General features: G+C 42.8%; 1 protein-coding gene across 1 annotated transcript; it reads right to left on the reverse strand.

Annotated features, from left to right (window-relative positions):
• Nucleotides 1-3630: 3630 nt before the first annotated feature.
• PTGR1 (prostaglandin reductase 1) lies at nucleotides 3631-24888 on the reverse strand. Its single transcript, XM_036856435.1, is given in 10 exon segments — nucleotides 3631-4705; nucleotides 7757-7791; nucleotides 7794-7873; nucleotides 11472-11587; nucleotides 13565-13720; nucleotides 16319-16436; nucleotides 20019-20186; nucleotides 21914-21959; nucleotides 23341-23456; nucleotides 24703-24888. Coding segments are annotated over 9 exon segments (924 nt in total). The 5' UTR covers nucleotides 23447-23456; nucleotides 24703-24888; the 3' UTR covers nucleotides 3631-4606.

A 24888-nucleotide genomic window follows, 5' to 3' on the forward strand; every position in this document is an offset into this window, starting at 1 on the left:
TACAGAATTCCACGTAATCTGTTTTCAGCCTCATGTCCTCCAGGGCCAGGGTCCCCAAGTTAAAAGCCTCTCAAGTTCTCTTTGGTGAAAGATGATACCTCAGATTTCAATGGTGAAATTTTCATAGGGTGATGGACAGTCCCTGACCATGAAGGGTGGGAGTGGCATGTGGGGCTTGAACCGCTCTGATGCGTGTTTTCAAGCACTTTCTCTCCTTTGAGTCCCTGATTTCCTCCACCTCGTGAATCGTCCGGATCTCATCAGTACCTTTTCAGAAGGCAGTCGTGGCTTTTTCTCCTGCACTAAGTCAGTAAAATTCTTCCGAACGGTATATGTCTTCAAATATTATTGTTTGGGCTTACATATGTCTCTTAATTTTTATATCAGGTTTATTGAGATGGAATTTACATAAAATTCACCTTTTTTCAGATTTTGTCTATCTAGTGCAATTGACAAAAATGTAAGTTATTTAAAGTATATAACATGATGATTTGATATACATTGTGAAATGAGTCCACACATCCATCACCTCACATATTTACCCTTTTTTTTTTTTTTTTTGGCAAGAACATGTAAGTTCTACTCTCTTAGCAAATTCCAACTATACAATATAGTGTTAAAAACTGTAGTCACCATGTTATCCACTAGATCCTCTGACCTTATTCATCTTATAACTCAGTTACACCTTTTGATTAACCTCTCCCTATTTTACCCAACCCTGGCAACCACTTTTCTACTTTCTACTCTATGCGTTCTTTTATTTTTTATTTTTTTGAGTCCACATGTAAGTGGTACTATAGAGTGTTCTTCTCTGATTTATTTCACTTAGCGTGTTCTCCAGGTTCATCCATGTTGCTGCAAATGACAGATGTTCCTTCTTTTTTTAAGTCTGAATAATATTCTAGTGTGTGTGTGTGTGTATATATATATATATATATATATATATGTGTATATATATATATACACACACCACATTTTCTTTACCAATCTACCTGTTGATGGACACTGAGGTAGTTTTGATACCTTGGCTATTGTGAATAATGCTGCAAAAAACTACCTCTTTAAATTTCACCATTTTACATTCCACCAGGAGTGTATGAGTAAATTGGTAAAATCATTGTTTCATCTTTCTGCCATCACCTGTTATTTTCTGTCTTTTTTATTACAACATTCTACAGCTTCCCCTAAATTTTTCTTAAAAATTTTTCTTTTTGGGCTGCAATGTGCGGCTTGTGGGATCTTATTACCCCGACCAGGGATCGAACCCGGGTCCACAGCAGTGAAAGCCCTAGTCTTAACCACTGGACCGCCAGGGAATTCTTCCCAATTTTTGTTTCTTATCATCTATATTGTTTTGGATTTTCCAGAGGAGAAGGCAGAATTCTTTACTACCTTAAAATTGGAATCTCTGTAGATCTTGCTTAACCTTTTCAGTGGGGCTGATAAAATCTGTCATTGGTGATAATCCTGCCTGGTTCTTACCAGGGAATGTCTATGGAATGTTGACCACCACTTTGCTATCGAGATTTCACTGAAAAAGATTTGTGCACCTGGGATATACACCAGTTCACAGAACATAAACTAAATGTCTGAGTTGTAGAATAATAGCACATGCTGGCAAAAATCGTATTTTCTTGAGGCGGTGAGTTATATCAAGTCCAATTAGCTACCTGGCAGCAGTTATGGATTTGCCATAAGCATCAGGCTTAAAACATTGTGGCAAAATTTCTAAATGCATTAATCTGAAATACTGTATTCAAAAGAGCACTGTTTTCTTTAATACTTTATTCCAGAAATGCACAAATTAATTGTGCATAGATTGATAGGTGTAGTTAAAAACTGTCCAGGACTCCAGCAACAACCAATCAAAAATGTAATGGAGGGACTTCCCTCGTGGTGCAGTGGTTAAGAATCTGCCTGCCAATGCAGGGAACACGGGTTTGAGCCCTGGTCTGGGAAGATCCCACATGCTGTGGAGCAACAAAGCCTGTGTGCCACTACTGAGCCTGTGCTCTAGAGCCCGCGAGCCACAACTACTGAAGCCCACGCGCTCTGGGGCCCATATACTGCAACAAAGAGTAGCCCCCGCTCGCCGCAACTAGAGAAGGCCCACGTGCAGCAACAAAGACCCAACACAGCCATAAATAAATAAATAAATAAATAAATAAATAAATAAATAAATAAAGTAACGGAAAAAACGAACAGATGAGTCTAGATGTGGAACCATGTTATCTATTAATAGAATAGATTATAAAGGAAAGATGGACTATTCCATAGTGGTGTATGAAAAACTAGCTTGTCTCTTGGAAAAAATAAAGATGGATACCTATCTTACTGTTGGGCCCAAAATAAATTCTGGAAAGAGATTTAGATGGGCATGGGGGAAACATGAAGATCTTTGTTCTTCCTGTCTCCTCTTAAGGTGAAATATATCAGTGCCCGCTTGGGAGGCTTCTCCACAAAGAATGTAACATGTGATTGTGGATCCTACAGATGTTGGCCTTTCTTTGGCTGTTTATTGTACTTCTTTCTCCCTACAAGTAATCCAGGAGTCCATAGCACTTTGGTAGCAAGCAAGCTCCTGTCTTGTGGCCTAAGTTTTGTACTGGACCTATTTTTCTTCTTTTTAAAAGTTAACTTTACTGACGTATAATTTATATACAATAAGATGCACGCATTTAAATGTACTGTTCAATGAGTTTTGACAAATGTCTACCCTTATGTCACCCCCATCCCAACAGAGCATTGAAATCACCCCAGAAAATTCTCTTTTGCCCCTTTGCAGTCAATCCCAACCCCCTATTCCCTGCTCCATCACAGATCTAACGTAAAAGCTAAAAGGGTAAAACTTACAGAATAAAAATATGGGAGAAAAATTTCATGACCTACAGATAGGCAAAGATTTCTTAGGTGAAAGACTAAAAGCACTTAACCATCAAAGAAAAAATGGTAAGTATTATCAAAATTTAAAATATATCCTCTTGGGAATTCACTGGCAGTCCAGTGGTTAGGACTCTGCACTTTCACTGCCAGGGCATGGGTTCAATCCCTGGTTGAGGAACTAAGATCCAGCAAGCCACACAGGGAGGCCAAAAAAAAAAACCCAATATATATATATTTATAATATATATATGTGTGTGTATGTATATATATATACACACATGCTCTTGACTTCTGGTTTCTAGTCCAGCATGTATTGCGTTTGGGTGTCATCAGTCTGTCCTAACAACAAGAAAAACATTGAGCATAAAAAAATTAACAACTCTTTTGAGATCAAGCAGAGACCTTAGGTCACAGGGTAAACCACTGCCCCCAGAGTGGGAGAGTCAGACAGATACTGAGAGTCACAAGCTACTGGGGTAGAAGCCCTAGAACAGAACCCACCACGGGACCCAGTGCCGGGGCAGGAACCCTTCACCTGGAGCTGACACGCTGCTGGAGGCTCAAACTTGTGGACAAGTTCGAGAGGTAAAAACACCAGGGGGCGCCCAGCCTTAGGGGTGACCCCACCTTTTCCTGAGTTTTTTCTCAAGCATATGTTATTTCCCCCATATGGGAAGGGGACACAGAAGCACAGGGACTTTAATTTTTTTAATTGCATTTGTAATAGTGAATAAATTTGTTCATTAGATTCAGAATTCAAAAAGCACAAAAGTGTAGTTTTTCTCTTATCCCCCATCTTTCAGGCACACCTCAGTTCTTGTCCCTGGGTTATTACATCTTTCCAGAGGTTTTATACACACACACACACACACACACACACACACACAATCGCACACTTTTTTCTCTTATTTTTTCCTTGTACTCCAATTTGATCCCTCCTCTATTTGGTAGCAGAATTGATCAACAGAACTGACATTTCATGATACTGAACCTCCCAGTCCAAGAGCATGGTAACTTCCACATGTTCAGTCTTCTTCTGTGTTCCTCAGTCATGTTTCAAAGCTTTCTTTATAATAATCTCTCACATTTTTGTTGGCTTATAAAGATTCCCATATGTTATCTTTTTTTGTAGCTGTTGTAAGCGATAGATTCCTTCCTTGGTCTGCCACGTTAGACCTGCCCGCAGAGGACCAATGGGGGCTCCCCTGAGTCCGTGTACGTCAGCAATGGTTATTTCTCCTTGTGTAACCATAAGCCATAGGGGTGGTGATCTTCACTTCAAATTCACTGATTTCTGCAGGGAGGTAGCTAACACTTACTGAGTACCTAATATATGCTACGTGTTATGCTGGTGTTTTAAACAAATGTATAATATGTATGTGAAGCAGATGTTACTGTCCTCACTTTACAGATGAAAAATCAGAAGTTCAAGGTCACAGAAGCAGTAAACTTTTGGACTCAAAAGCCATTATTTTCTACCATAACCCTGAGGGAACTATAGCAGGCAGTAAGTTCATTTGGCCATTGTTCAATATGAAATTTTCACTCTCTCTTGCTAATTATATTCCACTTAAATGTATTTTATTAGGTAGATCAAATGCATTACAATTAATGTTTTTTAGATCATGAAGACAGCGTACCTTTTACTAAATGATTATAAAGAAACTAAGTAATCATCCAAATGATTTCTAGATTCCATGTGTCATTTTTGTTCATGCTTTCACTATTGCTTCCCCAAATTCTCTCCTTTCAGCATTCCCATAAATGCAGCTGGCATGTTTTCAAATCCTTCAGTGATGTGTTCATGGTACTGGATTTTACCCTGTATCAAAACAACAACAAATATAATAGATTAATTTTATATTCTAAATTATATACTCATTGTAGCAACAAATTTATCAGTACATCATGGGAAACTTGGAACTAGGAAGTGGAGACCCTATTCTCTTTGAACTTATAGTCATTTGGGAGGCATGACCCACATACACAGTGTATGTAACAGATTACAGTACACATAAGAGTTTAATAATAGGCGTCAGATCACAGTATAACAATACGAGAAATGTCACAAGGAAGCAATTAACTAATTTCTAAGTAAACTGAACAGAAAAATTTAATAATGTAATGATCTCAGAAGAGGTGGACGCAGATGGAGCAGGGGACATCCTTGCAGGGTATCATCTGTGTTCATCTTTCCAGTAGCCCAATGCTGTAGCATCATTACCTCTATTTGACCCCTGAAGAGGCAGAACCTGTTCAGGAAATGTAAATACGACGGCAGTCTAATAATATGTCTTCCCTTCAAGCCAAGATTTGTTCAATACATGTTTAACATTCATTTAGGAGTGTGGGAGGGAAGAGTTCATTTAGTGAAGAAGGATTTTCATTTCTCTTTTTTTTTCTAGAAGGCACAGTCTACTAAACAGAACTAATTCACATTCTCACATTATTTTAAAGAGGTCTTATGTGGAGATCTAAGTTACCTTATACTGTTTTTCCCTAATGTATCCAGTGATGGTTTAGCATCCTTTATGGATTTATGGAGGGACTATTTATTTGCTTGAGGTCACTCAACTAGTATGTAGGGAAGCTGGGATTTGAACACTTAACTATCAATAGAAAGCCCCAGCTCATTCCTGTTCTTGAAGAGGCCAAGAACCTGGAAAGGGTCAAAAGCTATAATCAAAAGTTTAGAGGTTAAAAGTAGAGCTTGAATACTAATATAAAATGTTAATAATATGGGAAATTAGGATATAATAGAATACAGAACTCTCTGTACTCTCAGGAATTTTTCTGTAACTCTAAAACTATTCTAAAATAAAAAGTGTATTAAAAAAAGGGGGACGGATGAGAAAGAAATAAGTAGATGAGAGAGAAATTAAACCAATTCACTAGTTACTTAGAACAAAATTATAATTAGGTTCACTTTGTAGGAAGAAAGCATTTGGGACACCAGCACAGTGGTGTCTGCTGTCAGCTGTGATCATGTTTGATTTCACCAACAGGGACAAAGAGGCTACACACTGGGAACTCTAAAAGCATCCCACTCTTCCCAGCTCCCTGGAAAGAGCCCAGCCCAGCACTCGGAGAGTGTTAGACTGGGAAGAATGCCAAGCTCCAGGGGATGCCAGGGGAGCAGTCTATGTCTTTGAATTTGGAAATGATCAGGAAGCCAGGAGTTAGGAAGTATGGTACCACTTTTCTCCTGGGAAACGAAAATAATGCCACCTCGGTTATTCAGATTTCTGTTGACTAAAACTCCACATGGCGTAAGGTGGGAAAATGATCACAGCTCAGGACAAAGCGATTGGATTCTTCCTCTGGATCTGTAAGGCATGGCTATAAGACGACTCCACTCTAGGACCTGGAAGAGCCATGGCAAAATATATGCCCCTCTAACACTCATTCATCTCAACAATGTTCATCTAGTGCCTATTCAGACTATTCTGGGTGGTGTGGACACATCAGAAAACAAAATGCATGAATATTGCTGCCCTCGTGGAGGTTACATTCTCATGGGAGGGAGACAGACAATAAGTATAATAAATAAGTGAATTACAGTGTATATTATGTTAAAAGATGATAATTGCTATGGATCAAAGTAAGATAAAGAGGATCAACCAGTGAAGGGGGATTGCAATATAAAATAGGGTCAAAGTCAAATAGTGTTCAAAGCTTCCTCATTCACAAGGCAGTTTTCAGCAAAAACTTGAAGGAGGGGGTGAGAATTAAGTAAGCAATTACAGAGAAGTGGAGGGGTGTGGGGAGAGACAGTAAGAAATGAAATTAGAGAGGTAACGGAGGCCAGATAGTGTCCAGCCTTGCAGGGCTTATTCTAAGTGAAATGGGGAGCTTTGCAGGGTTTTGAGCATAAGATGACTTGGTGTGATTTACGCTTTAAAAGATCGCTCTGGCTGCTGTGTTGGGAATTGTCTGCAGGGGTGAAAAAGTGGGAGAGCAGATTAGAGGCCACCACAACATCCGGGCCAGATGAGACGGTGGCCGAGACCAGGATGGTGGCGGTGGAGGAGGGGAAACAGGGCAGATTCTGAATGTATCTCCGAGGTTGGGCCACCAGAATTTCCCGACAGATTAGACACGGATATGAGAGAAAGAAAGGAATCAAAGATAATTTCAACGTTTTTGAATTGAGCAACTAAAAAGGTTGTCATAACTGAGACGGTGCAGTCTATATATAGAGCAAGTTTGGCAGGAAAGATCAAGACATTTTTGGTTTTTAACTCTTTAAGACAGAGATGGAGAAGTGTATTGCACATCCAAGCATGGCTGTTGAACAGTCTAAAGCTCAGGGGAGAGATCTGGGCTGGAGACAGACAGTTGGGAACTGTCAGCATACTGATGATATTTAAAAGCAAGAGCGTGGATGAGATAACGAAGGGCTGAGAGAGAGTGGACAGAGGAGAAAAGAGGCCCAGGGACCATGCATGGGGACAGTGTTGTTAATTTGGAGAGAAGAAAAGAAGCTAGCAGAGGAGTCTGAGGAGGACCAATCAGTGAGGAAAACCAAGAGCCAAGGGAAGCCAAAGGAAGGAGGGAGGGAGTGATGCCCTCTGTCAAACACTCCCCACAGCCAAATGATGCTACGAGCCGACGACTGGCGTTCACGGTGTGAGGGGCATCGGCGACCTTGACAAAAGCTGTGTCCGTGGAAGGGCAACAGTGCAAAACCCGATAGGCGGGTTTAAGAAAGAATGGAAAGAGGGACTGCAGACGGTGAGTGCAGACAAGACTTCCAGGTATTTTGTTATAAAAGGCGGAGCAGTGAGATGAACCCATATTCCCAGTGGAAATGAAATCTGCAGCATCCAAAGGGAAGGGGATCTGGTGGAGGAGTGGCTCTGGAGCCTGTCACCTCTGAGACCCCTGTCAGCAAGTCTTTCAGAGCCTCTGGCGGACTTCTCCTTGCCAGCGGTAGACGGGGAAGCCTTCGAAGTGAAGCTCCTTAAAGATGATGGCCTCCGGGGTGGGCCTGTGAAGAGGAGGGCACATTTGGGCACCAGGGCCCAGGCAGGTGGCCATGGTGAAAACGCAAGCGGTACAAGGCATGTCAGAGTTCTCCCAGTGCCCTCCCTTCTGTTTCCTCCACTCTTTCTGACCCACGGGACTGCCCACAAGTCAACATGCACTCTGTGGTAGGCAGAATAATGGCCCCCAAAGACGTCCACATCCTGATTCCCAGAGCCTGTGAATATGTTACCTTACGTGGCAAAAGGGACTTTGAAGATATGACTAAGTTAACCTTCAGATGGGGAGATTATTCTGTATTATACAGGTAGGCCCACACGAGGGTCCTTGTAAGGGAAAGAGGGATGCAGAAAAATTGGAGTCGGGAAAAAATATGTGATGATGGAAGCAGAGATCAGAGCGAGAGAGAGAGAGGGAGATTTGGAGATGCAGTGCTGCTGGCTTTGAAGATGGAGAAAGGGAGTATGAGTCAAGGAACGCAGGCGGCCTCTAGCACTGGAAAAGGCAAGGAAACGAGTCTCTTCTTGAGCCTTCAGAAGGAATGCAGCCCTGCCGACCCATTTTAGACTTCTGACCTCTAGAACTGTAAGACAATACATTTGTGCTGTTTTAAGCCACTAAGTTTGTGGTAAGAGAGCAGCCATGGGAAACCGACACACACATGGAGTCCTTGTACAGGCCACGCAGCCAGGAACTGTTCATCCCTCACCTGCCAGAAGCAAGGTCCACCAAAAACTTCCCAAACAGTTCTAGGGGACAGAAAGAGGTCCTGAAGATAACACGTGAAACATTTCTGCGCTACTCAAGGGTGAATACCCTGATATTCACAATACTTAGCATGTTCTTCCTTATGGCTTAATACAGTCATTTCATGGCGTAAATCTATCAATTTCTGTTCTGTTCTCAAAGCGGATGCAAAACAACTAGTGTCCACCCCTGGCCTACAAGCCTATAAGACAATAGATCAAGGGGCTCAGCAAATCCCACACCTGCCCCTGCCCTCGCCATTTCAAGATACCAAGAGTTAGCCTGAAACAGTGGGTCTCACACTTTCATAAGTGTCAGAATAACGTGGAGAGCCTGTGAAAAGCGATTGCTGGGCCCCTCACCCAACTTCTGACTGTGGAGATGGAGTGGGCCCCAAGGATTTGTATTTCTAACGAGTCCCCAGGAGACGGTGATGCTGTTGGTCTGGGGCCCACACTTTGAGAACCACCAGCGTAGAAAAGCACAGGGCTACCCTGCAGCCTGTAAAAAAGATAGTACTCTTCTGTGCGTGAGAGAAAAGGTCGTATTGGTTGCCTGGTTTATTTTCCCAAGGATCCTAAGTGACCAGAAACTGAGGGAATGACACCTGAGCATAGTCTTACAAGTACCAGGAAATCAGGTGAAAATGCCCAGGGAATATCAGGGCCAGAAGAGCCCAGACGACTGGCAGAATCTAGCTTCAGCATCCTTCTTAACTGGCATTACTCAGGCCTAAAGTTCCCACTTGCTACTTTGAAGAAAGTAATGTCAGCAGTCAGAAAAGTAGGGCTTTGGGACTTCCTGGCGGCACAGTGGTTAAGAATCCACCTGCCAATGCAGGGGACACGGGTTCAATCCCTGGTCCAGTAAGATCCCACATGCCGCGGAGCAACTAAGCCTGTGCGCCACAACTACTGAGCCTGCACTCTAGAGCCTGCAAGCCACAACTACTGAGCCCACACGCTGCAACTACTGAAGCCTGCGTGCCTAGAGCCCATGCTCCGTAACAAGAGAAGCCACCGCAATGAGAAGCCCACGCACGGCAAAGAAGAGTAGCCCCCGCTTGCCACTAGAGAAAGCCCGCCTGCAGCAATGAAGACCCAAAGCAGCCAAAAAAAAAGAGATAAAGAAAGAAAAGTAGGGCTTTGTCCTGAACCAAAAGAAACTGATGCAAAGATGAGTGAGACACGAGAGGGACACGTCCAAATGCTAGATTAGTCTTGCAGAAAGAGTGCTTCTCCGGAAGACTCACCCCAGCCATATTTCTCTTGGGTTAAGAAGTGGAGTCCTCATTTTCTCATCTTGGAAGAGGATGAAATACTGTTTCTGGGATTGTCCACGCTGATGGGGATGTGGTTTCTTTATTGCGAGTAGAAAACAAATGTGGCATGAAAGCTGGGGGAAACAATTACTTGCCTCCAAGCTCTCCTAACAGTGAAATATGTTAGAATTTCTGGAGATCAGAGGCAGAGCAGAATCTCACCTGATTAAAATAGAATGGACAAGGCCAGCTTGTCCACAAGGCCAGATAGGTCTCAAAGACCTGAGACCTGAGCCGCTGAACTTGCAAAGACTAATTGCTTAAAAGCCTAGATCAAGTTACTGTGTCCAAAATATTTGGCTGTGGTCAGGAAAATGCATCCTGGACCTCTGCTCAGTTGGCAGGAAGATTTCCCAGGACTCTAGCTTAGCATCAATTAGAAAAATATGGGGGGAAAAGCCCCTAATAAGATTGCCAGGTGCACCTGGAGTGTCCTTCTTGGAGAAAGTAGCGTCTTTGATTTTTCACAACCCAGCAGGGAATCTACAAGTGGTCCTTCCTCAGCCTCTTCCACTCCCACCCACCTGTCTCAGTGCAGCCGAGGTGTTGTTAACTAGCAGGGTTATAAGGTTTCATTCCCACGAGTGAAGCCCATCATTTATTTGTGGTTGCCTGGATCCTGATGGTAATCTGGAAGATTCCTTTTTGTTCTTCTTTCTCCTTTTTTTTATTTTTAGACCACAGGTAAATCTGTAATCTCACCAACAGCACAGAATCATTTGTAGCAGAAAGGACTCTGTATGAGGAGTTCAGAAGATCTGCTTTTATTCTGAGCCTGTTGCTAATAGGATTAAAAGAGTCTCTGGTCCTTTTGGCCATCCATCTCACCATCTGTAAAATAAGAGGCTTATACGACATCTCTTAGAAAATTGAGATTTAATGAATATAGTTCTCTAGTTGATACTGCTTTTGGACTTACTTGAGCATGGAGGTGGGAGGGGAAGGTCTCAGCATAAGAGAGTGGAGAAGTGGGGGATGGAGGGCATGGCAGGGCACAGGAGAAGCAAAACAAGGACATTCTAGGGATGGAGAGAAAATGCATGTTCCTTTCCCTTGTAGTGGAAATTGTCAGTTTGGTGCTGCTGCAGGAAACTCTGCCCACTACTGTCTGAAGGAAATGGCAGCCTGTTTTCCCTTCAACCACATTAAGCCACTGTCTACCCACCCCCAAACCTCCAGCACATCCCGAATATCCTGAAGAACCCTAAGTTTTTACCAGCCAGGACAACGTGTTCTATTTCTAAATCAAATCATGGCTTTTTACAACTTTGCAGAAAACAGTAGGTAAAAAACTAAAACTTTTAATAACTCTGTTTCTTCCATATTTTCAGCTCCTGTTATTTCTCTATGTCAAAATCCAGTATAAGCTGATTTAGCACAAATATACACAATTATATATTTTTAGTTTAATAAATACTATTTCATCAAGAATATTAGGAAATCTTTTAAATACTTCGATAGTCACTGGCCTATACCATATCTGTGAATCTTCTCCTTGTCCCGTCTTTCTACACCTGTGATCATGTGCGTGAGCTCATTACCTGGGGGAAGGGGGCCGGTTCTGTTATATGTAGAGATGGGTCCACGTATAGCAATTCTTCCAAATTTCTTAATCTGGGGGATAACAACGTTGGAAAACTCTACACCCACCTAAACAGACAGGGAAACAAAAAACCAAAACCTTTAAATAATCTAAACCCTAGAAGATTCAGGAAAATCATTAACTCACAATGATCATTTCACAATACTTGTTTTAGCAGCAAAAACACTGATTAAATTAGCACCGCAGGGCAGAAAATTGCAGTTGGAAAAAGACATTAGAAACTAGGCATTTTCATTTGACTGTAGAAATATACCTTGTATAACTTATAAATTTTACTTCATCATAATTTGGGGTTTTCTGATCAGTTCAATAATCTCATTGCCTTATCTAAAACTATGGAAAAATAACTCAGAAACCATATCAAGAACAAAGTTGGAGGACTCACATTTTCTGATCTCAAAACTTACTATGAAGCTATATCAATCAAGACAGTGTGAGAACGGAAATATAGATCAATAGTACTAACTTGAGAGTCCAAAATAAGCCCTTACATTTATAGTCAATTGATTTTTGACAAGAGTGCCAAAACAATTCAACAGGGGAAAAAACAGTTTTTTAACAAATGGTGCAGAACAACTGACATCCACATGGAAAAGAATGAAATAGGACTCTTTCCTTACACGATACACAAAAATTAACTTAAAACGTGTCATAGACCTAAATGTAAGAGCTAAAACGATAAAACTCTTAGGAAAAAACCATAGGAGTAAACCTTTGTGACCTTGGATAAGGCAAAGCCTTCTTAGACGTGACACCAAAAGCCTAAGCAACAAAAGAAAAAATAAATTGGACTTCATGAAAAATTTAAAACTTCTGTGTTTCAAAGGACACCATCAAGAAAGTGGAAGAAAAGAAAAGGAAAGTGAAAGCAACTCACAGAATAAGAGAAAATATTTGCAAACCCTATACAGGAGATATTATAACTAATGATCCTCATTATAAGTATATTCCGTATTTGAGAATTGGATGACTTGCTAAAATTTATTTATAACCCCAAAATCAATACTCATAGAGCTTTCCCTGGTCATTTGCAGACATACACAGAGTGGCTAGTGGCAAAAGAGACACAAAGTTCCCAGCTAAGGTCAAAAAAGGCCAAGGGTCTGCCTTCTTTTTTCAGCTCTCATTCCAGAGATTACCAGAGGATGAAGACAGTAGGGGGCAGTGTAGAGTGGTTCAAGAAGCTCCAGCTCTGGGGCCAGCTGAATGGAGTATGAATCCCAACTGTGGGAGGATTAGTCCTGGGGCAGCCTCAGACAAGTTACTTAACACTTTTAAACAAAATTTTTCTCTTTTGAAATAAAGAAAAGAGAAGCTACAGGAAGGACTTAAGATTGTAATCTATGTAAGATATGTGCATGTGTGTGCACACTTCCAGTAGGAGCAATGGTTCAGTGTTTGTGGTGACTTTATAGAACATAGCAACCAGGAATACTGAGAATTGACTGTATCTGATAAGGGACTTGGGTCCAGAATATATAAAGAACTCTGACAACTCAACAAATAACCCAGCTGAAAATGGTCGAAGGATTTGAGCAAACATTTCTCCAAAGAAGACATACAAATGGCCAATAAGCACATGAAAAGATGCTCAACATCATTAGCCATTGGAGAAATGCAAATCAAAACCACAACAAAATATCACTTCAAACTCACTAGGATAGCCACAATCAAAATGACAGATAATAAAACCTTGAAAACATGCTAAATGTAAGAAGCCAGTCACAAAATATCACTTTTGGGGGGACAAAGGGGAGTGACTGCTAATGAACACAAGCATTTGTTTTCAGGGTGATGAAAATGTTCTAAAATTGTGGCAAGGGTTGTACAATTCTGTGAATACACTAAAAATTAGAGTTCTATGCTTTAAACAGGTAAATTATATCTCAATAAAGCTGTTTTTAAAAAAAGGCATATGTGCTTTCCTCATATATTTTTAGATGGAAACTCTAGAAGTAGATTCCCTCATATAGTGCTTTGTTGCTTTGCTAGTAAATCAGATATTAAGTCCAATTTGTACTTACATTATCAAAATCACAATCATAACCCTCAGGAGAGGCTTTTTGCAAAGTTTCTTCCAAAGACTTTACTGTTTTGTAGTTAAAGGCAACATCAAATCCATACTTTTCAAGGCAGGTAACCCTTCTGTCAGACCCTGCTGCTCCAACAACTTTGCAGCCCTAAATGGGTAGAAAAATGGAAACTATTTATAAACCACAAGCATGGGCCAAATCTATCCTCCTAGTCTAGAATGGCCAGGTTCCTCCAGAACACCCTCCTAGGTGCTGAGCCACATATATAATGGGCCAACAGACCCCCTAGGTGAAATTCGTCCCTAAACTAACCTATGATACAACCCAACCATAACTTCAGCTTGCCTCTGACCACCCCACCGATCCCTCCTATGTTTAGGTGGTTTGCAGCTCATTTCAACCTGCTGGCTTGACTCTCCTGTTTCTTTATGTTGGGGCTTCTTCTCCCTTGCAATGACTTGCATGCTATCTCTTGATGCAGTGACTCTTTAGACTATAATTTTGGCTCTGCCCTGGGACTCTCATGTCAAAGACAGCCCTCCTGGTAACTGCCCTGTGTTCTGTGATTTGGCCCAAAGCATTGGACTAGATGCTGCCTAATCATAGAGGAACTGGAGTGCATTCTGAGAAGCACTTTCAGGTTGAGACTAGAGATTATATTGGTACATAGAGTGTAGATCTTCTGGAAGCTCTCTTCTATTCTGAATGTATCGTGAAGACCAGAATATAAGCCTCTGTTCACTTCCAACTGGGGAAAGGCCTTTGGGTTCGTACATGTATCTGTACAAACAACTGCCATATACTTTTTCCATTCCTTCATGATTCAAGAAAAAATGATTTTGCAAAATCTCTTATCCTTGGTCCTTTTGCCTTCTAACCTTATACTCTCATAAGATGATCTCATTTACTCTTACGACCTCACTTCCACCTTCATGCAGATGATTCCCTTGTTTATTAACTCCAGCCATGCCTCTCTCCTGAGTTCCAAATCAGTATTTCCAACGACCTATAACAATCTTCACTTGGAGAGCCTAAGGGGCCTCATAATCAATGTGTCTAAAATGGAATCTTTTTTTTCCTTGCTTCTTACCTGTTGTTCCTCCTCTATTCTTTATTGTAGTGGGTGATACCACGCAGTTATCCAAACCTGAAACATGTGGGTCAAAGGAGATGCTTTCCTTTCTCCTGTTAGCCACATCCAATCACCAGGTGTTTATTCTTTTTCAACAAATATCCTTAAAAGCTGCCTCTGACGTCCCATCTTCACTGTCAGGGTATCATAATTTTTATCTGAATTATTGTAAGAGCATCCTAATCTGACTTCTTTTTTCTAGTATTGTGTCCCTATGAACTATTCTCCTCCCAGGGTCAAAAAGATTTCTCTAAAATGCAGAATTAATCATGTCATTCCTCTAAGGATTAAGCACAAACTTCTTAGCATGGCAGTCTCTAACAGAGTTTCTAAAAGAATAGGTTTAAGAATGAGTCCTATCAGGACTTCCCTGGTGGTCCAGTGGTTAAGACTCTGCGCTTCCATGGCCGGGGGCACGGGTTTGATCCCTGGTTGGGGAACTAAGATCCCACATGCTGCATGGCACAGCCAGAAAAAAAAAAAGAAAAGGGAGAGAGACGGCTCTTCCCTAATTAAAAAATACGTCCTATCAAATTTTTGAAATAAAAATCCCTTAAAGTTTCAATAAAACATTTAAAATTTGAATTTTGGAAGTATTACTAATTCATTTTGTAAGTCTAGCATAACCCAAAGCTAAACACTGATAAGTTCCAAACAAAAGACTTTAAACCAAACCCACCTATGAATATAGATGCAAAAATTCTATATAAAATGTTATTAAATCAAATCCAAAAGTATAAATTCATAATACACCATTGGTAAATAACGATTATTTCAAAATGCTATTATGGTTTAACATTAGAAAACTAATGTAATTCCTTAACTGCAGAATTTGCAACCTGTATGACAGCCTCATCTCTTTATTTGTATTCCAAGCTCCCATTAGCACTGAAGACCAGCCCAAACCCTTGGCTGTTGGTTGTAGTCCTGTACTCATCTGTATTCTCCCTGTTTCCCTAGAAACTAGATCCTGAATCCAACATCCAGCCTCTGGCAAAGGATAAACCAAACCAGATCACCTTGGAACATTTCCACTATGTGATACATCCTGAGCATGTGTGAGCTGCCTGATGTCTTGTACCCCTACCATCAAATCAGATCTCTTGAGCACAGACACCTGTCCAGATCAGAGGCAATGTTTCCATGCCCTGCGTGCCTCCCATGAGTTAGTTCGCAAGCTGGGGCCCCACTGCTCTGGGCTGACTGCAGTAGCCTTTTGCAATGGGGCCGTGTGTGTAATGACTCTTGGTTGGCTGATCTCAAGTCCCTCTTTTAATTGTTGGGGGCAATCATGAAGAAAGGAGATTAAGTTGTAACAAGAAATGTTCAGTAAAAACTATGAAAATAGTTACTGCTTACAAATTCACTACTCTAGCAGAGGCCATTCCTGACTTGAGACCTGCAGTGTTATCAAATTACAATGTTCAGGTCATCTTTGCTGCACCATTTCCCCCATTCCCCCCATTTCTCAGTCATTCCCAATCTCCAGCTTCTCAATGAAATAGACTAGTAGACCACACTCCCTGAGACGACAAAAGGTCTGCTGTGTTCACCTCTGCATTCCCAGGGCACGCTGTGGGTGCTGAGTAAATGTCTGTTACGGAGGAAGACACCTTGAGCTTAGCGATCTGCCCCACAACGGAGCCCACTGCTCCTGCGGCCACGTTAACCAGCACTGTTTCTCCACCCTGCACACCACAGATGTCAAGCCGGCCAGAGCAGGCTTTTAGGCTAAGGGAAGAAAAGTAAGGCTATGTGGATAAATTTGCTTCTTTCCCCTGTATCTCATTTATATATACCTTCTCAGCAGCTCAGTGCCATGGGTCCAGGTAAAAGACAGAAAATATAGGAAATGGATATTACCAGCCACTAATGGGCCACCTCCTCCTTCTTTACCTCCAGGAGAGGAAAAAAGATGATGGGAACTAGGGAGGGAACAGAGAGGTGGCTGGAAGGGGGGAGTCTCAGGCGAAGTTTCAGGGGTGAAGGAAAATAGATCCCCCTTAAACTTTAGGGATCCAAGAACAGAGAGCTTATGCCTCATTCCTATGTAAGTTCTAGGGAGATGGCGAGCTTCATGGGGAAAGCCTCCATGTCATCATTGTGTCATAAACAGATATAACGGTATATGGTGTCTAGGCCTGAGAGGGCCAGGAAGAAACATCTTGAACTTCCCATGGCTCCAGAGTAGTATGAAAGAACAGCTGCAATCTCCCCATCTCATCCCTAGTGAGATGCCAAAGTTAGCTTGCAGGGAAACGACTAGTGGGCCTGCAAAGATGCAGCTCACATAGCACCGATGGGGATTAGGTCAAGAAACCACCACACTTCAGTGGATTTCCAGCTTGGAAGGGGATGTGGCTGAGGACTCAATGAGAAAAGTTACACTTTGAGACGGGGGGACCAACACAAAACTAAGATCAAGAGCAAGAAGTTGGGCTTCCCTGGTGGCGCAGTGGTTGAGAATCTGCCTGCCAATGCGGGGGACACAGGTTCGAGCCCTGGTCTGGGAAGATCCCACGTGCCGCGGAGCAGCTGGGCCCGTGAGCCACAATTACTGAGCCTGCGCGTCTGGAGCCTGTGCTCCGCAACAAGAGAGGCCGCGACAGTGAGACGCCCACACACCGCGATGAAGAGTGGCCCCCGCTCTCCGCAACTAGAGAAAGCCCTCGCACAGAAACGAAGACCCAACACAGCCATAAATAAATAAATAAACAAATACTTAAAAAAAAAATAATGACCTCTGATATATGTTAATGACATTAAAATTTCCTTTAAAAAAAAAAAAAAAAGAGCAAGAATTTGTCCCCCCTCTGCTGGGTTTGTGTTAGCCCTGGGAGCTTTGCATCAACCCTAGGGAGAAGACAAAGGAAATTATGAGTTTTAAACCTGAAATGATGGGAGAAATCACTGGTTTAACGGAGGTTTTATTTTACTACACCAGCTTGAGATAGAAATGAAGTACAGGAGTAGAAACATTTTAAGTTCTATTTTTGCACCCCTGAGTCTGAGCCCATGAAATCTATACCCATTACGGTGACTGTTAAGCCACTGGCAAAATTTCAAACAATTCATATAAAGTCATTTCTGTGTAAAACAAACTACACGTTGGCGTGACTTAAGCTTATTCAGCCTTGACTACATTTGAGGGCTTGTTAGAGTTGGGCATTGAAGGGAAAGCAGTGAAAGGCAAACAGCACTTTTTCTGAGGCTCCAAATATCTAATATTCCCTTAACCCACTGTTTTCAAAAGATGGATGGAACACCACTTGTCTCAGAATCACCTGGAGCTTTATTAAAAATTTAGATTCCCAGACCCTGCCTCAAACCCACTGATTCAAAAATACTGGGATGTGGATATATGAATTTTAATAGGACTCTAGGTGATTCTTATGAATGCAAGCAACTGAGAACCACCGCCTTAATGAATGCTGATATCAGAGTATGCTAGGCAAGTTAGCCTAACTCCCAAAGAGAAGCAGAAGGTACATTTTCAGATTGGGTCATTCCACCCATGACAACCCGTACACCCCCTCCCCCAATCTCCCGTCTAGATGTCTGCAAAATCAGCCTTCAGTTAGACATACTGACCTAAGATATACAAGGTCTTTCCCAAACATCACCTCCTTTTAAAAGTAAAATGGAGATAGGATGAAGAAGCCAGCAGTAAAGAAATCCTAGAGGGAAAATGAAAGGTATGCTTTGGACGAAGGGGGACTGGATAGAATCAACAGGTTGGAGAGCAAAACACTTGAACTCTTCCAGCTTAACAAGAAGACAGAGATCCTATTGAAGGAAATAATGCAATACTTTGGGAGGATGTTAAATCTTTGGAGCCTGGACAGCTGAAAGACCCTAGGTTTCAAAGTTCAACTTCTTTTATAGCAGAAGTTCCAGCATTCTGGAAGGGTAGACCCATCCCACTGGTAAGGGCGCATAATGGCAGGAATTCTCAAAGAATTGGTGGTGTGTTGCTCATGGAGGCTAGAAACATGGCATATGTAACCCCTCCCCCTCAGTCTTTGAGAACCACTGGTATGAAGTTGATTATCTGGAGTAAAAGCGTACTCCTTAGGGGCTTGAAATGGGTGAATGAGAAATGTACCCACAAATGAATACATTCTCCTCTGTTTTTAGAATTCAAATCTCCTAATATTTTACCAATTACTTTCTCTCCAACTAAGTCATGGGAGACTGGCTCCTTGGTTTCCTCATGTCTGCCTTCACCCCCGTGCTCCTACCCCCAGCTCACCATTTAGAGAAGGATGGGTGGGATAACAAGGTGGGAGAGGAAGAGCTGTCACTAGTAGAGGGTACGGGCAGGCAGGAAAGACCGGAAAGGGCTGTCATTCTGTTTAGTGCCTTAAGCATCCGCTAATTTCACAATGTTGTCTCTTGGCTGTGGCAGTTCTGAGGAGCTCAAATTCTGTGTGTTATATGAACTTGGGGGGTATGGGACTGGTTTTGCTGGAGGCTGATCATTTGGGGATATATATATTTCCGTTTCATTCTTTAGAAGTCCTTCAAAGGGTGAAAAGAAAGGAGGAGGAAGGGTGGGAAGAAGGAATGAAGAAAGAAAAGGATCACACAACTTAGAGAAATTACTTAGAGAAACTTTCCAGGCTAGGAAAATTTGGGGGACTTCAAAGGGAATTCAGCTGACCTTGCTTCTCCAGGACCTGAGAGGAAACTTGAGGTGCAAAGTGCAGCTGGGCCCTGGAGGGCAGACACAGGATGAACCGACCAAGAGTCTTCCTGAGGGATAAGGCCAAGAGACACTTGAGTGTTTTAAATCTGCACCACACTGACTGTACAACTATACCGTGATTCATCTCAGTTATTTGAACTTCAGATCCCCTGACACCTCCGGAAACTCAGATGTGGAAAGGAGGTGAGTTATCAGAGACAGTACAGAAAGGCCAAGGTACACTGAACTCTTTTTCCCTTTTTAAACTCTGAAATGGAGGCAGACATGAGTGAGGGGTGAAGCCAAGACCTTTCCAGGGACAGAAGGAGCCGGTTCCTTTGTGTCACGCCATTTACCAGAGGCTTGAGAGGGACAATGCGCCCCCTCCCTCCCATGCTGTCCTCACTGTCACTTTCTCTTTGCACCTGAGTTCCCCTCTCTCTCCTTCAGTCCCAAGGCTAACTCTAGCCCCTCTTCTTCCCTTCTTAGTCCCATCATCCTTTCTAATCAGCCCCTGAGCCTAGAACATCTCAAGTCTCTTCTCGTTGATCAAGTTCTGGACCAACCATTTTGGAAAACCAGGATGTCAGGTATTCAAACGAGTGAAATAAACCCATGAAACTCACCTGGGCATGCCAACCATTCCCAGAGCCAAAGACAGTGGTAACGTGTCCGGCCACTCTGCAAGCAGCTTTTCCAGGTTTTTCCCATCAGAAATGGAGTGCGCTGTCCAGCCGGAAGGAGCCACTACAGTAGTTCCTATTGGGAAGGCTGAATTTTTACTTTCCACAACCCTGAAAGAGACAGCACATTCAGACACAGGAAACCCCTTTCCTTTCCAGTGAGTCCGATGCTGCATGGTTAATGGCCACAGAGGGGTACTGAGTTTCATGTTCCGTGATTTAATACCCTACCACATCTCTCCATCTGAACTCTTAGCCATTGGTCTCTCCTCCTCAAGAAAAAATATGGGCCCTCAGAGAGGAATTCTCAACTGGTCCAGCATCTGTCCCTGTCATCACTCACTCTTCTCTCTAAGCAAGAGGTGTTCATCCTCTGGCTCAAGGTGACCTGGACACCAGCCTCTTCTCTTCTTCAGAGGCTACCCTCCATTTCTTAGCCCTTCCTCTCTTTTGAATCCTCAACATTCTCCTCTCTTACTGTCCCTTTCTTACAATCTCATCCTATCTCTACCTCGTCTCTCTCTCTTCTTCTTCTTTTAACAGCCAAGTTTCTTCACTTCCCATTCACTTGATAACCCAATGCAACCTGCCTTCCACCCCCACTGTTGGAAGCAACCTAAATGTCCATCAAGAGAGGAATGGATAAAGAAGATGTGGTACATATATACAATGGAATATTACTCAACCATAAAAAGGAATGAAACTGGGTCATTTGTAGAGATGTGGATGGACCTAGAGAGTGTCATACAGAGTGAAGTAAGTCAGAAAGAGAAAAACAAATATCATATATTAATGCATATATGTGGAATCTAGAAAAATGGTATAGATGACTTTATTTGCAAAGCAGAAATAGAGACACAGATGTAGAGAACAAACGTATGGATACCAAGGGGGAAAGGGGTGGGGTGGGAGGAATTAGGATATTGGGATTGACACATACATACTATTGATACTATGTATAAAATAGACAACTGATGGGAACATACTGTATAGCACAGGGAACTGTACTTAATGCACTGTGGTGTCCTAAATGGGAGGGAAACCCAAAAGGGAGAGGATCTATGTATATGTATGGCTGATTCGTTTTGCTGTGCAGTGGAGGCTAACACAACGTTGTAAAGCAACTAGACTCCAATAAACATTAATAAAAAAACAAAACAAAACAAAAAAACATAAGCCAGGTACACTGGGTACTTGTTACCCAAAACACCAGACACACAAAAAGGGATGCTAGTTAACATTTGGAAACATATTTTTCACTTTAGATTTTAATCTCTACCAATCAACTATGAAAAAAATTATTTAAAAGAATGATGGCTGCATTGTTTACCTAGGCAAAAAGTTACTGAGTCAGTGGCCAGTGAAAGCGTTTTTTCTCTCCTCTCCCTGAACTGTTTACTAAGTACACACGTTTTAGTCGACTGCAGATTACCTAAATTAAAAGAATATAGGTAAAGGAAAGGCAAGAAAACCTAATTTTAGTCTTAGCGTCTTTCTCTACCCAAATTATTTGCCAGTAGTGAAATGGAGAAATTCGAGCTTGGCTCCTTTCTTCTTTTACGTTTTTGGGAAGGAATTCTGGTGAACAATGAGAGGTAAATTGTGCACATGAAGATAGGGGATGGCTGTAAAGTAAAGGGGCCAGTGTAATCCCTCACTGCTCTGCTCAGACTTTGGCCTGAAAAAGATGAGCATCCGTGAATCCCATCACTGACATCCTACTGGGAGAAACAGGGGGAAGTCACAGCGTTTTGAATCAGCTGGATATTTTAAAAGATTGACCACGTCAAAGTAGTGTCCAATGCACAACATAAGAATTTTCTGGAGGAAAATAATACCTCATATAAGGATCCACGGTGAAGAACAAAGCTTCCAGCAGGACCTCTACAAAATAAAGCATTCCACAGGCAATTAGAAACCCTGGCCTGATGCCTTATCTCTGGCCTTCTAAATAAACACAGACAATCTCTCTGCTTCCGGGTTGCCCTCTCATCTGTGCTTTCTATTGAAGAGCCAAGAAGAGCTCTCACCTTTGGCTCAGTCCAGTTAATAAAAGTAAAAATTATTTTTAAAATTTTTAAATAAAATTAAAAATTTTTATTTACTCAGCACTCACTCCATGCTTTACATAGATTATTTCATACGATGTTCTGAACAGTTATTGTTTCCATTTTATTTAAGCTTAGGTTAAGTATCTTGACCAGGGCCACATTTGTAACCACTATGTTACAGGGCTCACATAGGGTTTTATTACCAGCCTCAGTTAGTATTAAAAAATACATGCATTTTGCTGGAGTGACCCTCATGCACCCATCCTCTGGAATTTTGGTTCTGAGTTTTGGCTATCCCAATCTAGATGGGATCGATAACTTTGCCATGCTACTTGATTGCATGCCCTTTTCTCAAAGCTTACCTACCTGAAAATAGCCCTTAGAGACACCCTTTAGCACGTGCTCTGCAAAGCTTATCTCCAAACACGTGATGGGGTGTGTCGCCATTTCTCTCCCTTCAATTTCTGCAGGGATATTGTCTGCTCACAGGGATAGTCTGAGGTCTTCACACTGCTGCTAGGCAGTTCTTACCCTACTGTCATCGTGGGGCTCACTGGGACAGAGAGGAAATCCTCCCCATGGGCTGGCGAAAGTCAGGAAGAACAATGCACCCAAGCATGCGTTTCAATTACCAAGGAAAGTAGAGGGATCTTCTAACATGACACTGAGGCTTCACACACACAGCCTTGAAAAGGTCTCTGCGGCCGTTTGCAAAAGGGCCACAGATACCACCCATCCCTGTGTGCGGGCTTCTTTGCCGTCCTCCCATCAAGAAGTCTACTGCCACACCTTGAATCTGGGCTTGCTTTGATGAACATCATATTAGCAAACATGATATAAGTAGAGGCTTGAAAAGTGCTTGCATATTGGATCTTGCCAATTCCTGCTGCTCTAGATTTATGAAATCACACTGAAAACAAAGAGCTCAAACCAGCCAGCTAGGAAGGCCACATAGAGGAGAACTGAGGCGTGCACCTGAGCAGAAAGCCAGCTAACATGACATGTGAGTGACGACCATCCTAAGTTAACCATTTAGCCCAGATGAGACCTACAGAAGGCCCACCAACTTAACCCAGCCCAAACTGCCAACCCACAGAATTGTGAACTAATAAATGATTGTTGTTTGAAGTCACTAAATGTGGAGGTAGTTTGTTATCCAGCAAAGGCAAACTGATATAGTCTCTTCCAACTTAAATCTAATGAGTATGACTTACCTCCATTTTTTAAGGGTGGGAGTTCGACTGTCTTCAATTCAAAGTCACTATTAGTAGGGTGGCCTACAAAGTGCTTCTTCAGGGTCCAGCTCTTAGCATGAACCATCCTGAAGCTCCTAGAACACAGTAAACATGTAGTCAATGCCATGAAGTGACTGGATTCTTATGGCTCCCTAAGTGTTGCGCTGAGGCCAGACAGCAGGGTCTACCCGTCATCAACTTTGCCATTATCATTTAACATCAATCACGTTTTAGTATTCACTGTTTCTATTGGTGTGTTAAGCACGTCATACTTATCATCTCATTTTACCCTTATAATTTCCCTATAAGATAGGTATTATTATCATTGCCAGTGCACAGTTGTACAGAAGAGGAAACTGAGGCTACCTTAGAAATCTCCAAGGCAAGGAACAACGTTAACCCACACAAATTCTTCCTAGCCACTGCTAAGGTTTCGCTAGGGCACTGAACAACTACCTGGAGTGCAAATATTCCATTTCTCTCCTCATATGAAGCGAATTCTAAGAAAAAGTATCAAACACAAAGAACCGACGTCCATGCACATCTTTCAAAGGGACAGAGCGCTGCGTTCTAAGGCAAGCAGTCTCAGGAACACCTGACAACCGCCGGGTGGCGCTGCGCTCAGCCCCATTTTCAAGCGCGAGTTTTCTTTGGCACCAACGGGGAAATCAGGGTCTGTTTGGGTTTAAACTTGCCTGCAGACAAGGCCAAGAGAAGATGATTCAGGCGGCCCTGAGCTCTCAGGACATTTTGCTTGGAGCGATCGAGGTGGTTCGACCCGAAACCTTACTGTTCCTACTTGTCTTTTTTGTCGCAAAAAAGGCAGCCGCTGAGAATTCTGGACTCGCCATAAGTCCAGAAGCACCCGTGGAAAGGGCGCGACTGCGGAGGCAGGCGAGGATCAGGACGAGCCCCACTCGCTAGAGGAAGGGGGCCAGGTGGGATGCCCGGTCGAGGCGCACTCGCCCCCGGATCCCACCTCCTCGCCGCGCCCATACCCGTCCGTTAAATGAATTCCGACCCCTGCCTTTCTTCTCCTTCCACTCTTGTCCCACTTTTGTAGTCCCGCAAGTTCCTTCGCCAGCCCCCTCCCAGGTGCAGGCAGCTATGCCAGGCACCCAAAATACAGCCAGGCCACGCCCTTGCCTCCGGCAGCCGTCTCCCATCTCTCCAAGAACCTGCACGGGCCAGGAAGCATCGGTCCGGGCGTCCTGCTTCCAAGTTTCTTCCGAGGGCAAGACGCAGAGGTTACTCAGCATTAGGAGAGGGCGAGCAGCACGCAAACGCTCCGCCACAGGGGAGTCTAGATTCTAAAACTGTGGGGTGGGCATATTTACTTACCAACGTCCGCAGGCTCCATTACCTGAAGCAGGGAGTTGGGACTGCGCAGCGCAACTCCGGGAGCCGGGATTTCCGGCCGGTCCCAAGAGAGGGTGGGGTTTCCCCCAGGGCGCGGCTGCTCCGGGAAGCGTGTGGGCACCGGCCCGGGGAGGGTCACAGGGATCGAGGAGTGTGTGTGTGTGTGTG

This window comes from Balaenoptera musculus, chromosome 6 (genome assembly GCF_009873245.2).
Source record: "Balaenoptera musculus isolate JJ_BM4_2016_0621 chromosome 6, mBalMus1.pri.v3, whole genome shotgun sequence".
NCBI lineage: Eukaryota > Metazoa > Chordata > Mammalia > Artiodactyla > Balaenopteridae > Balaenoptera > Balaenoptera musculus.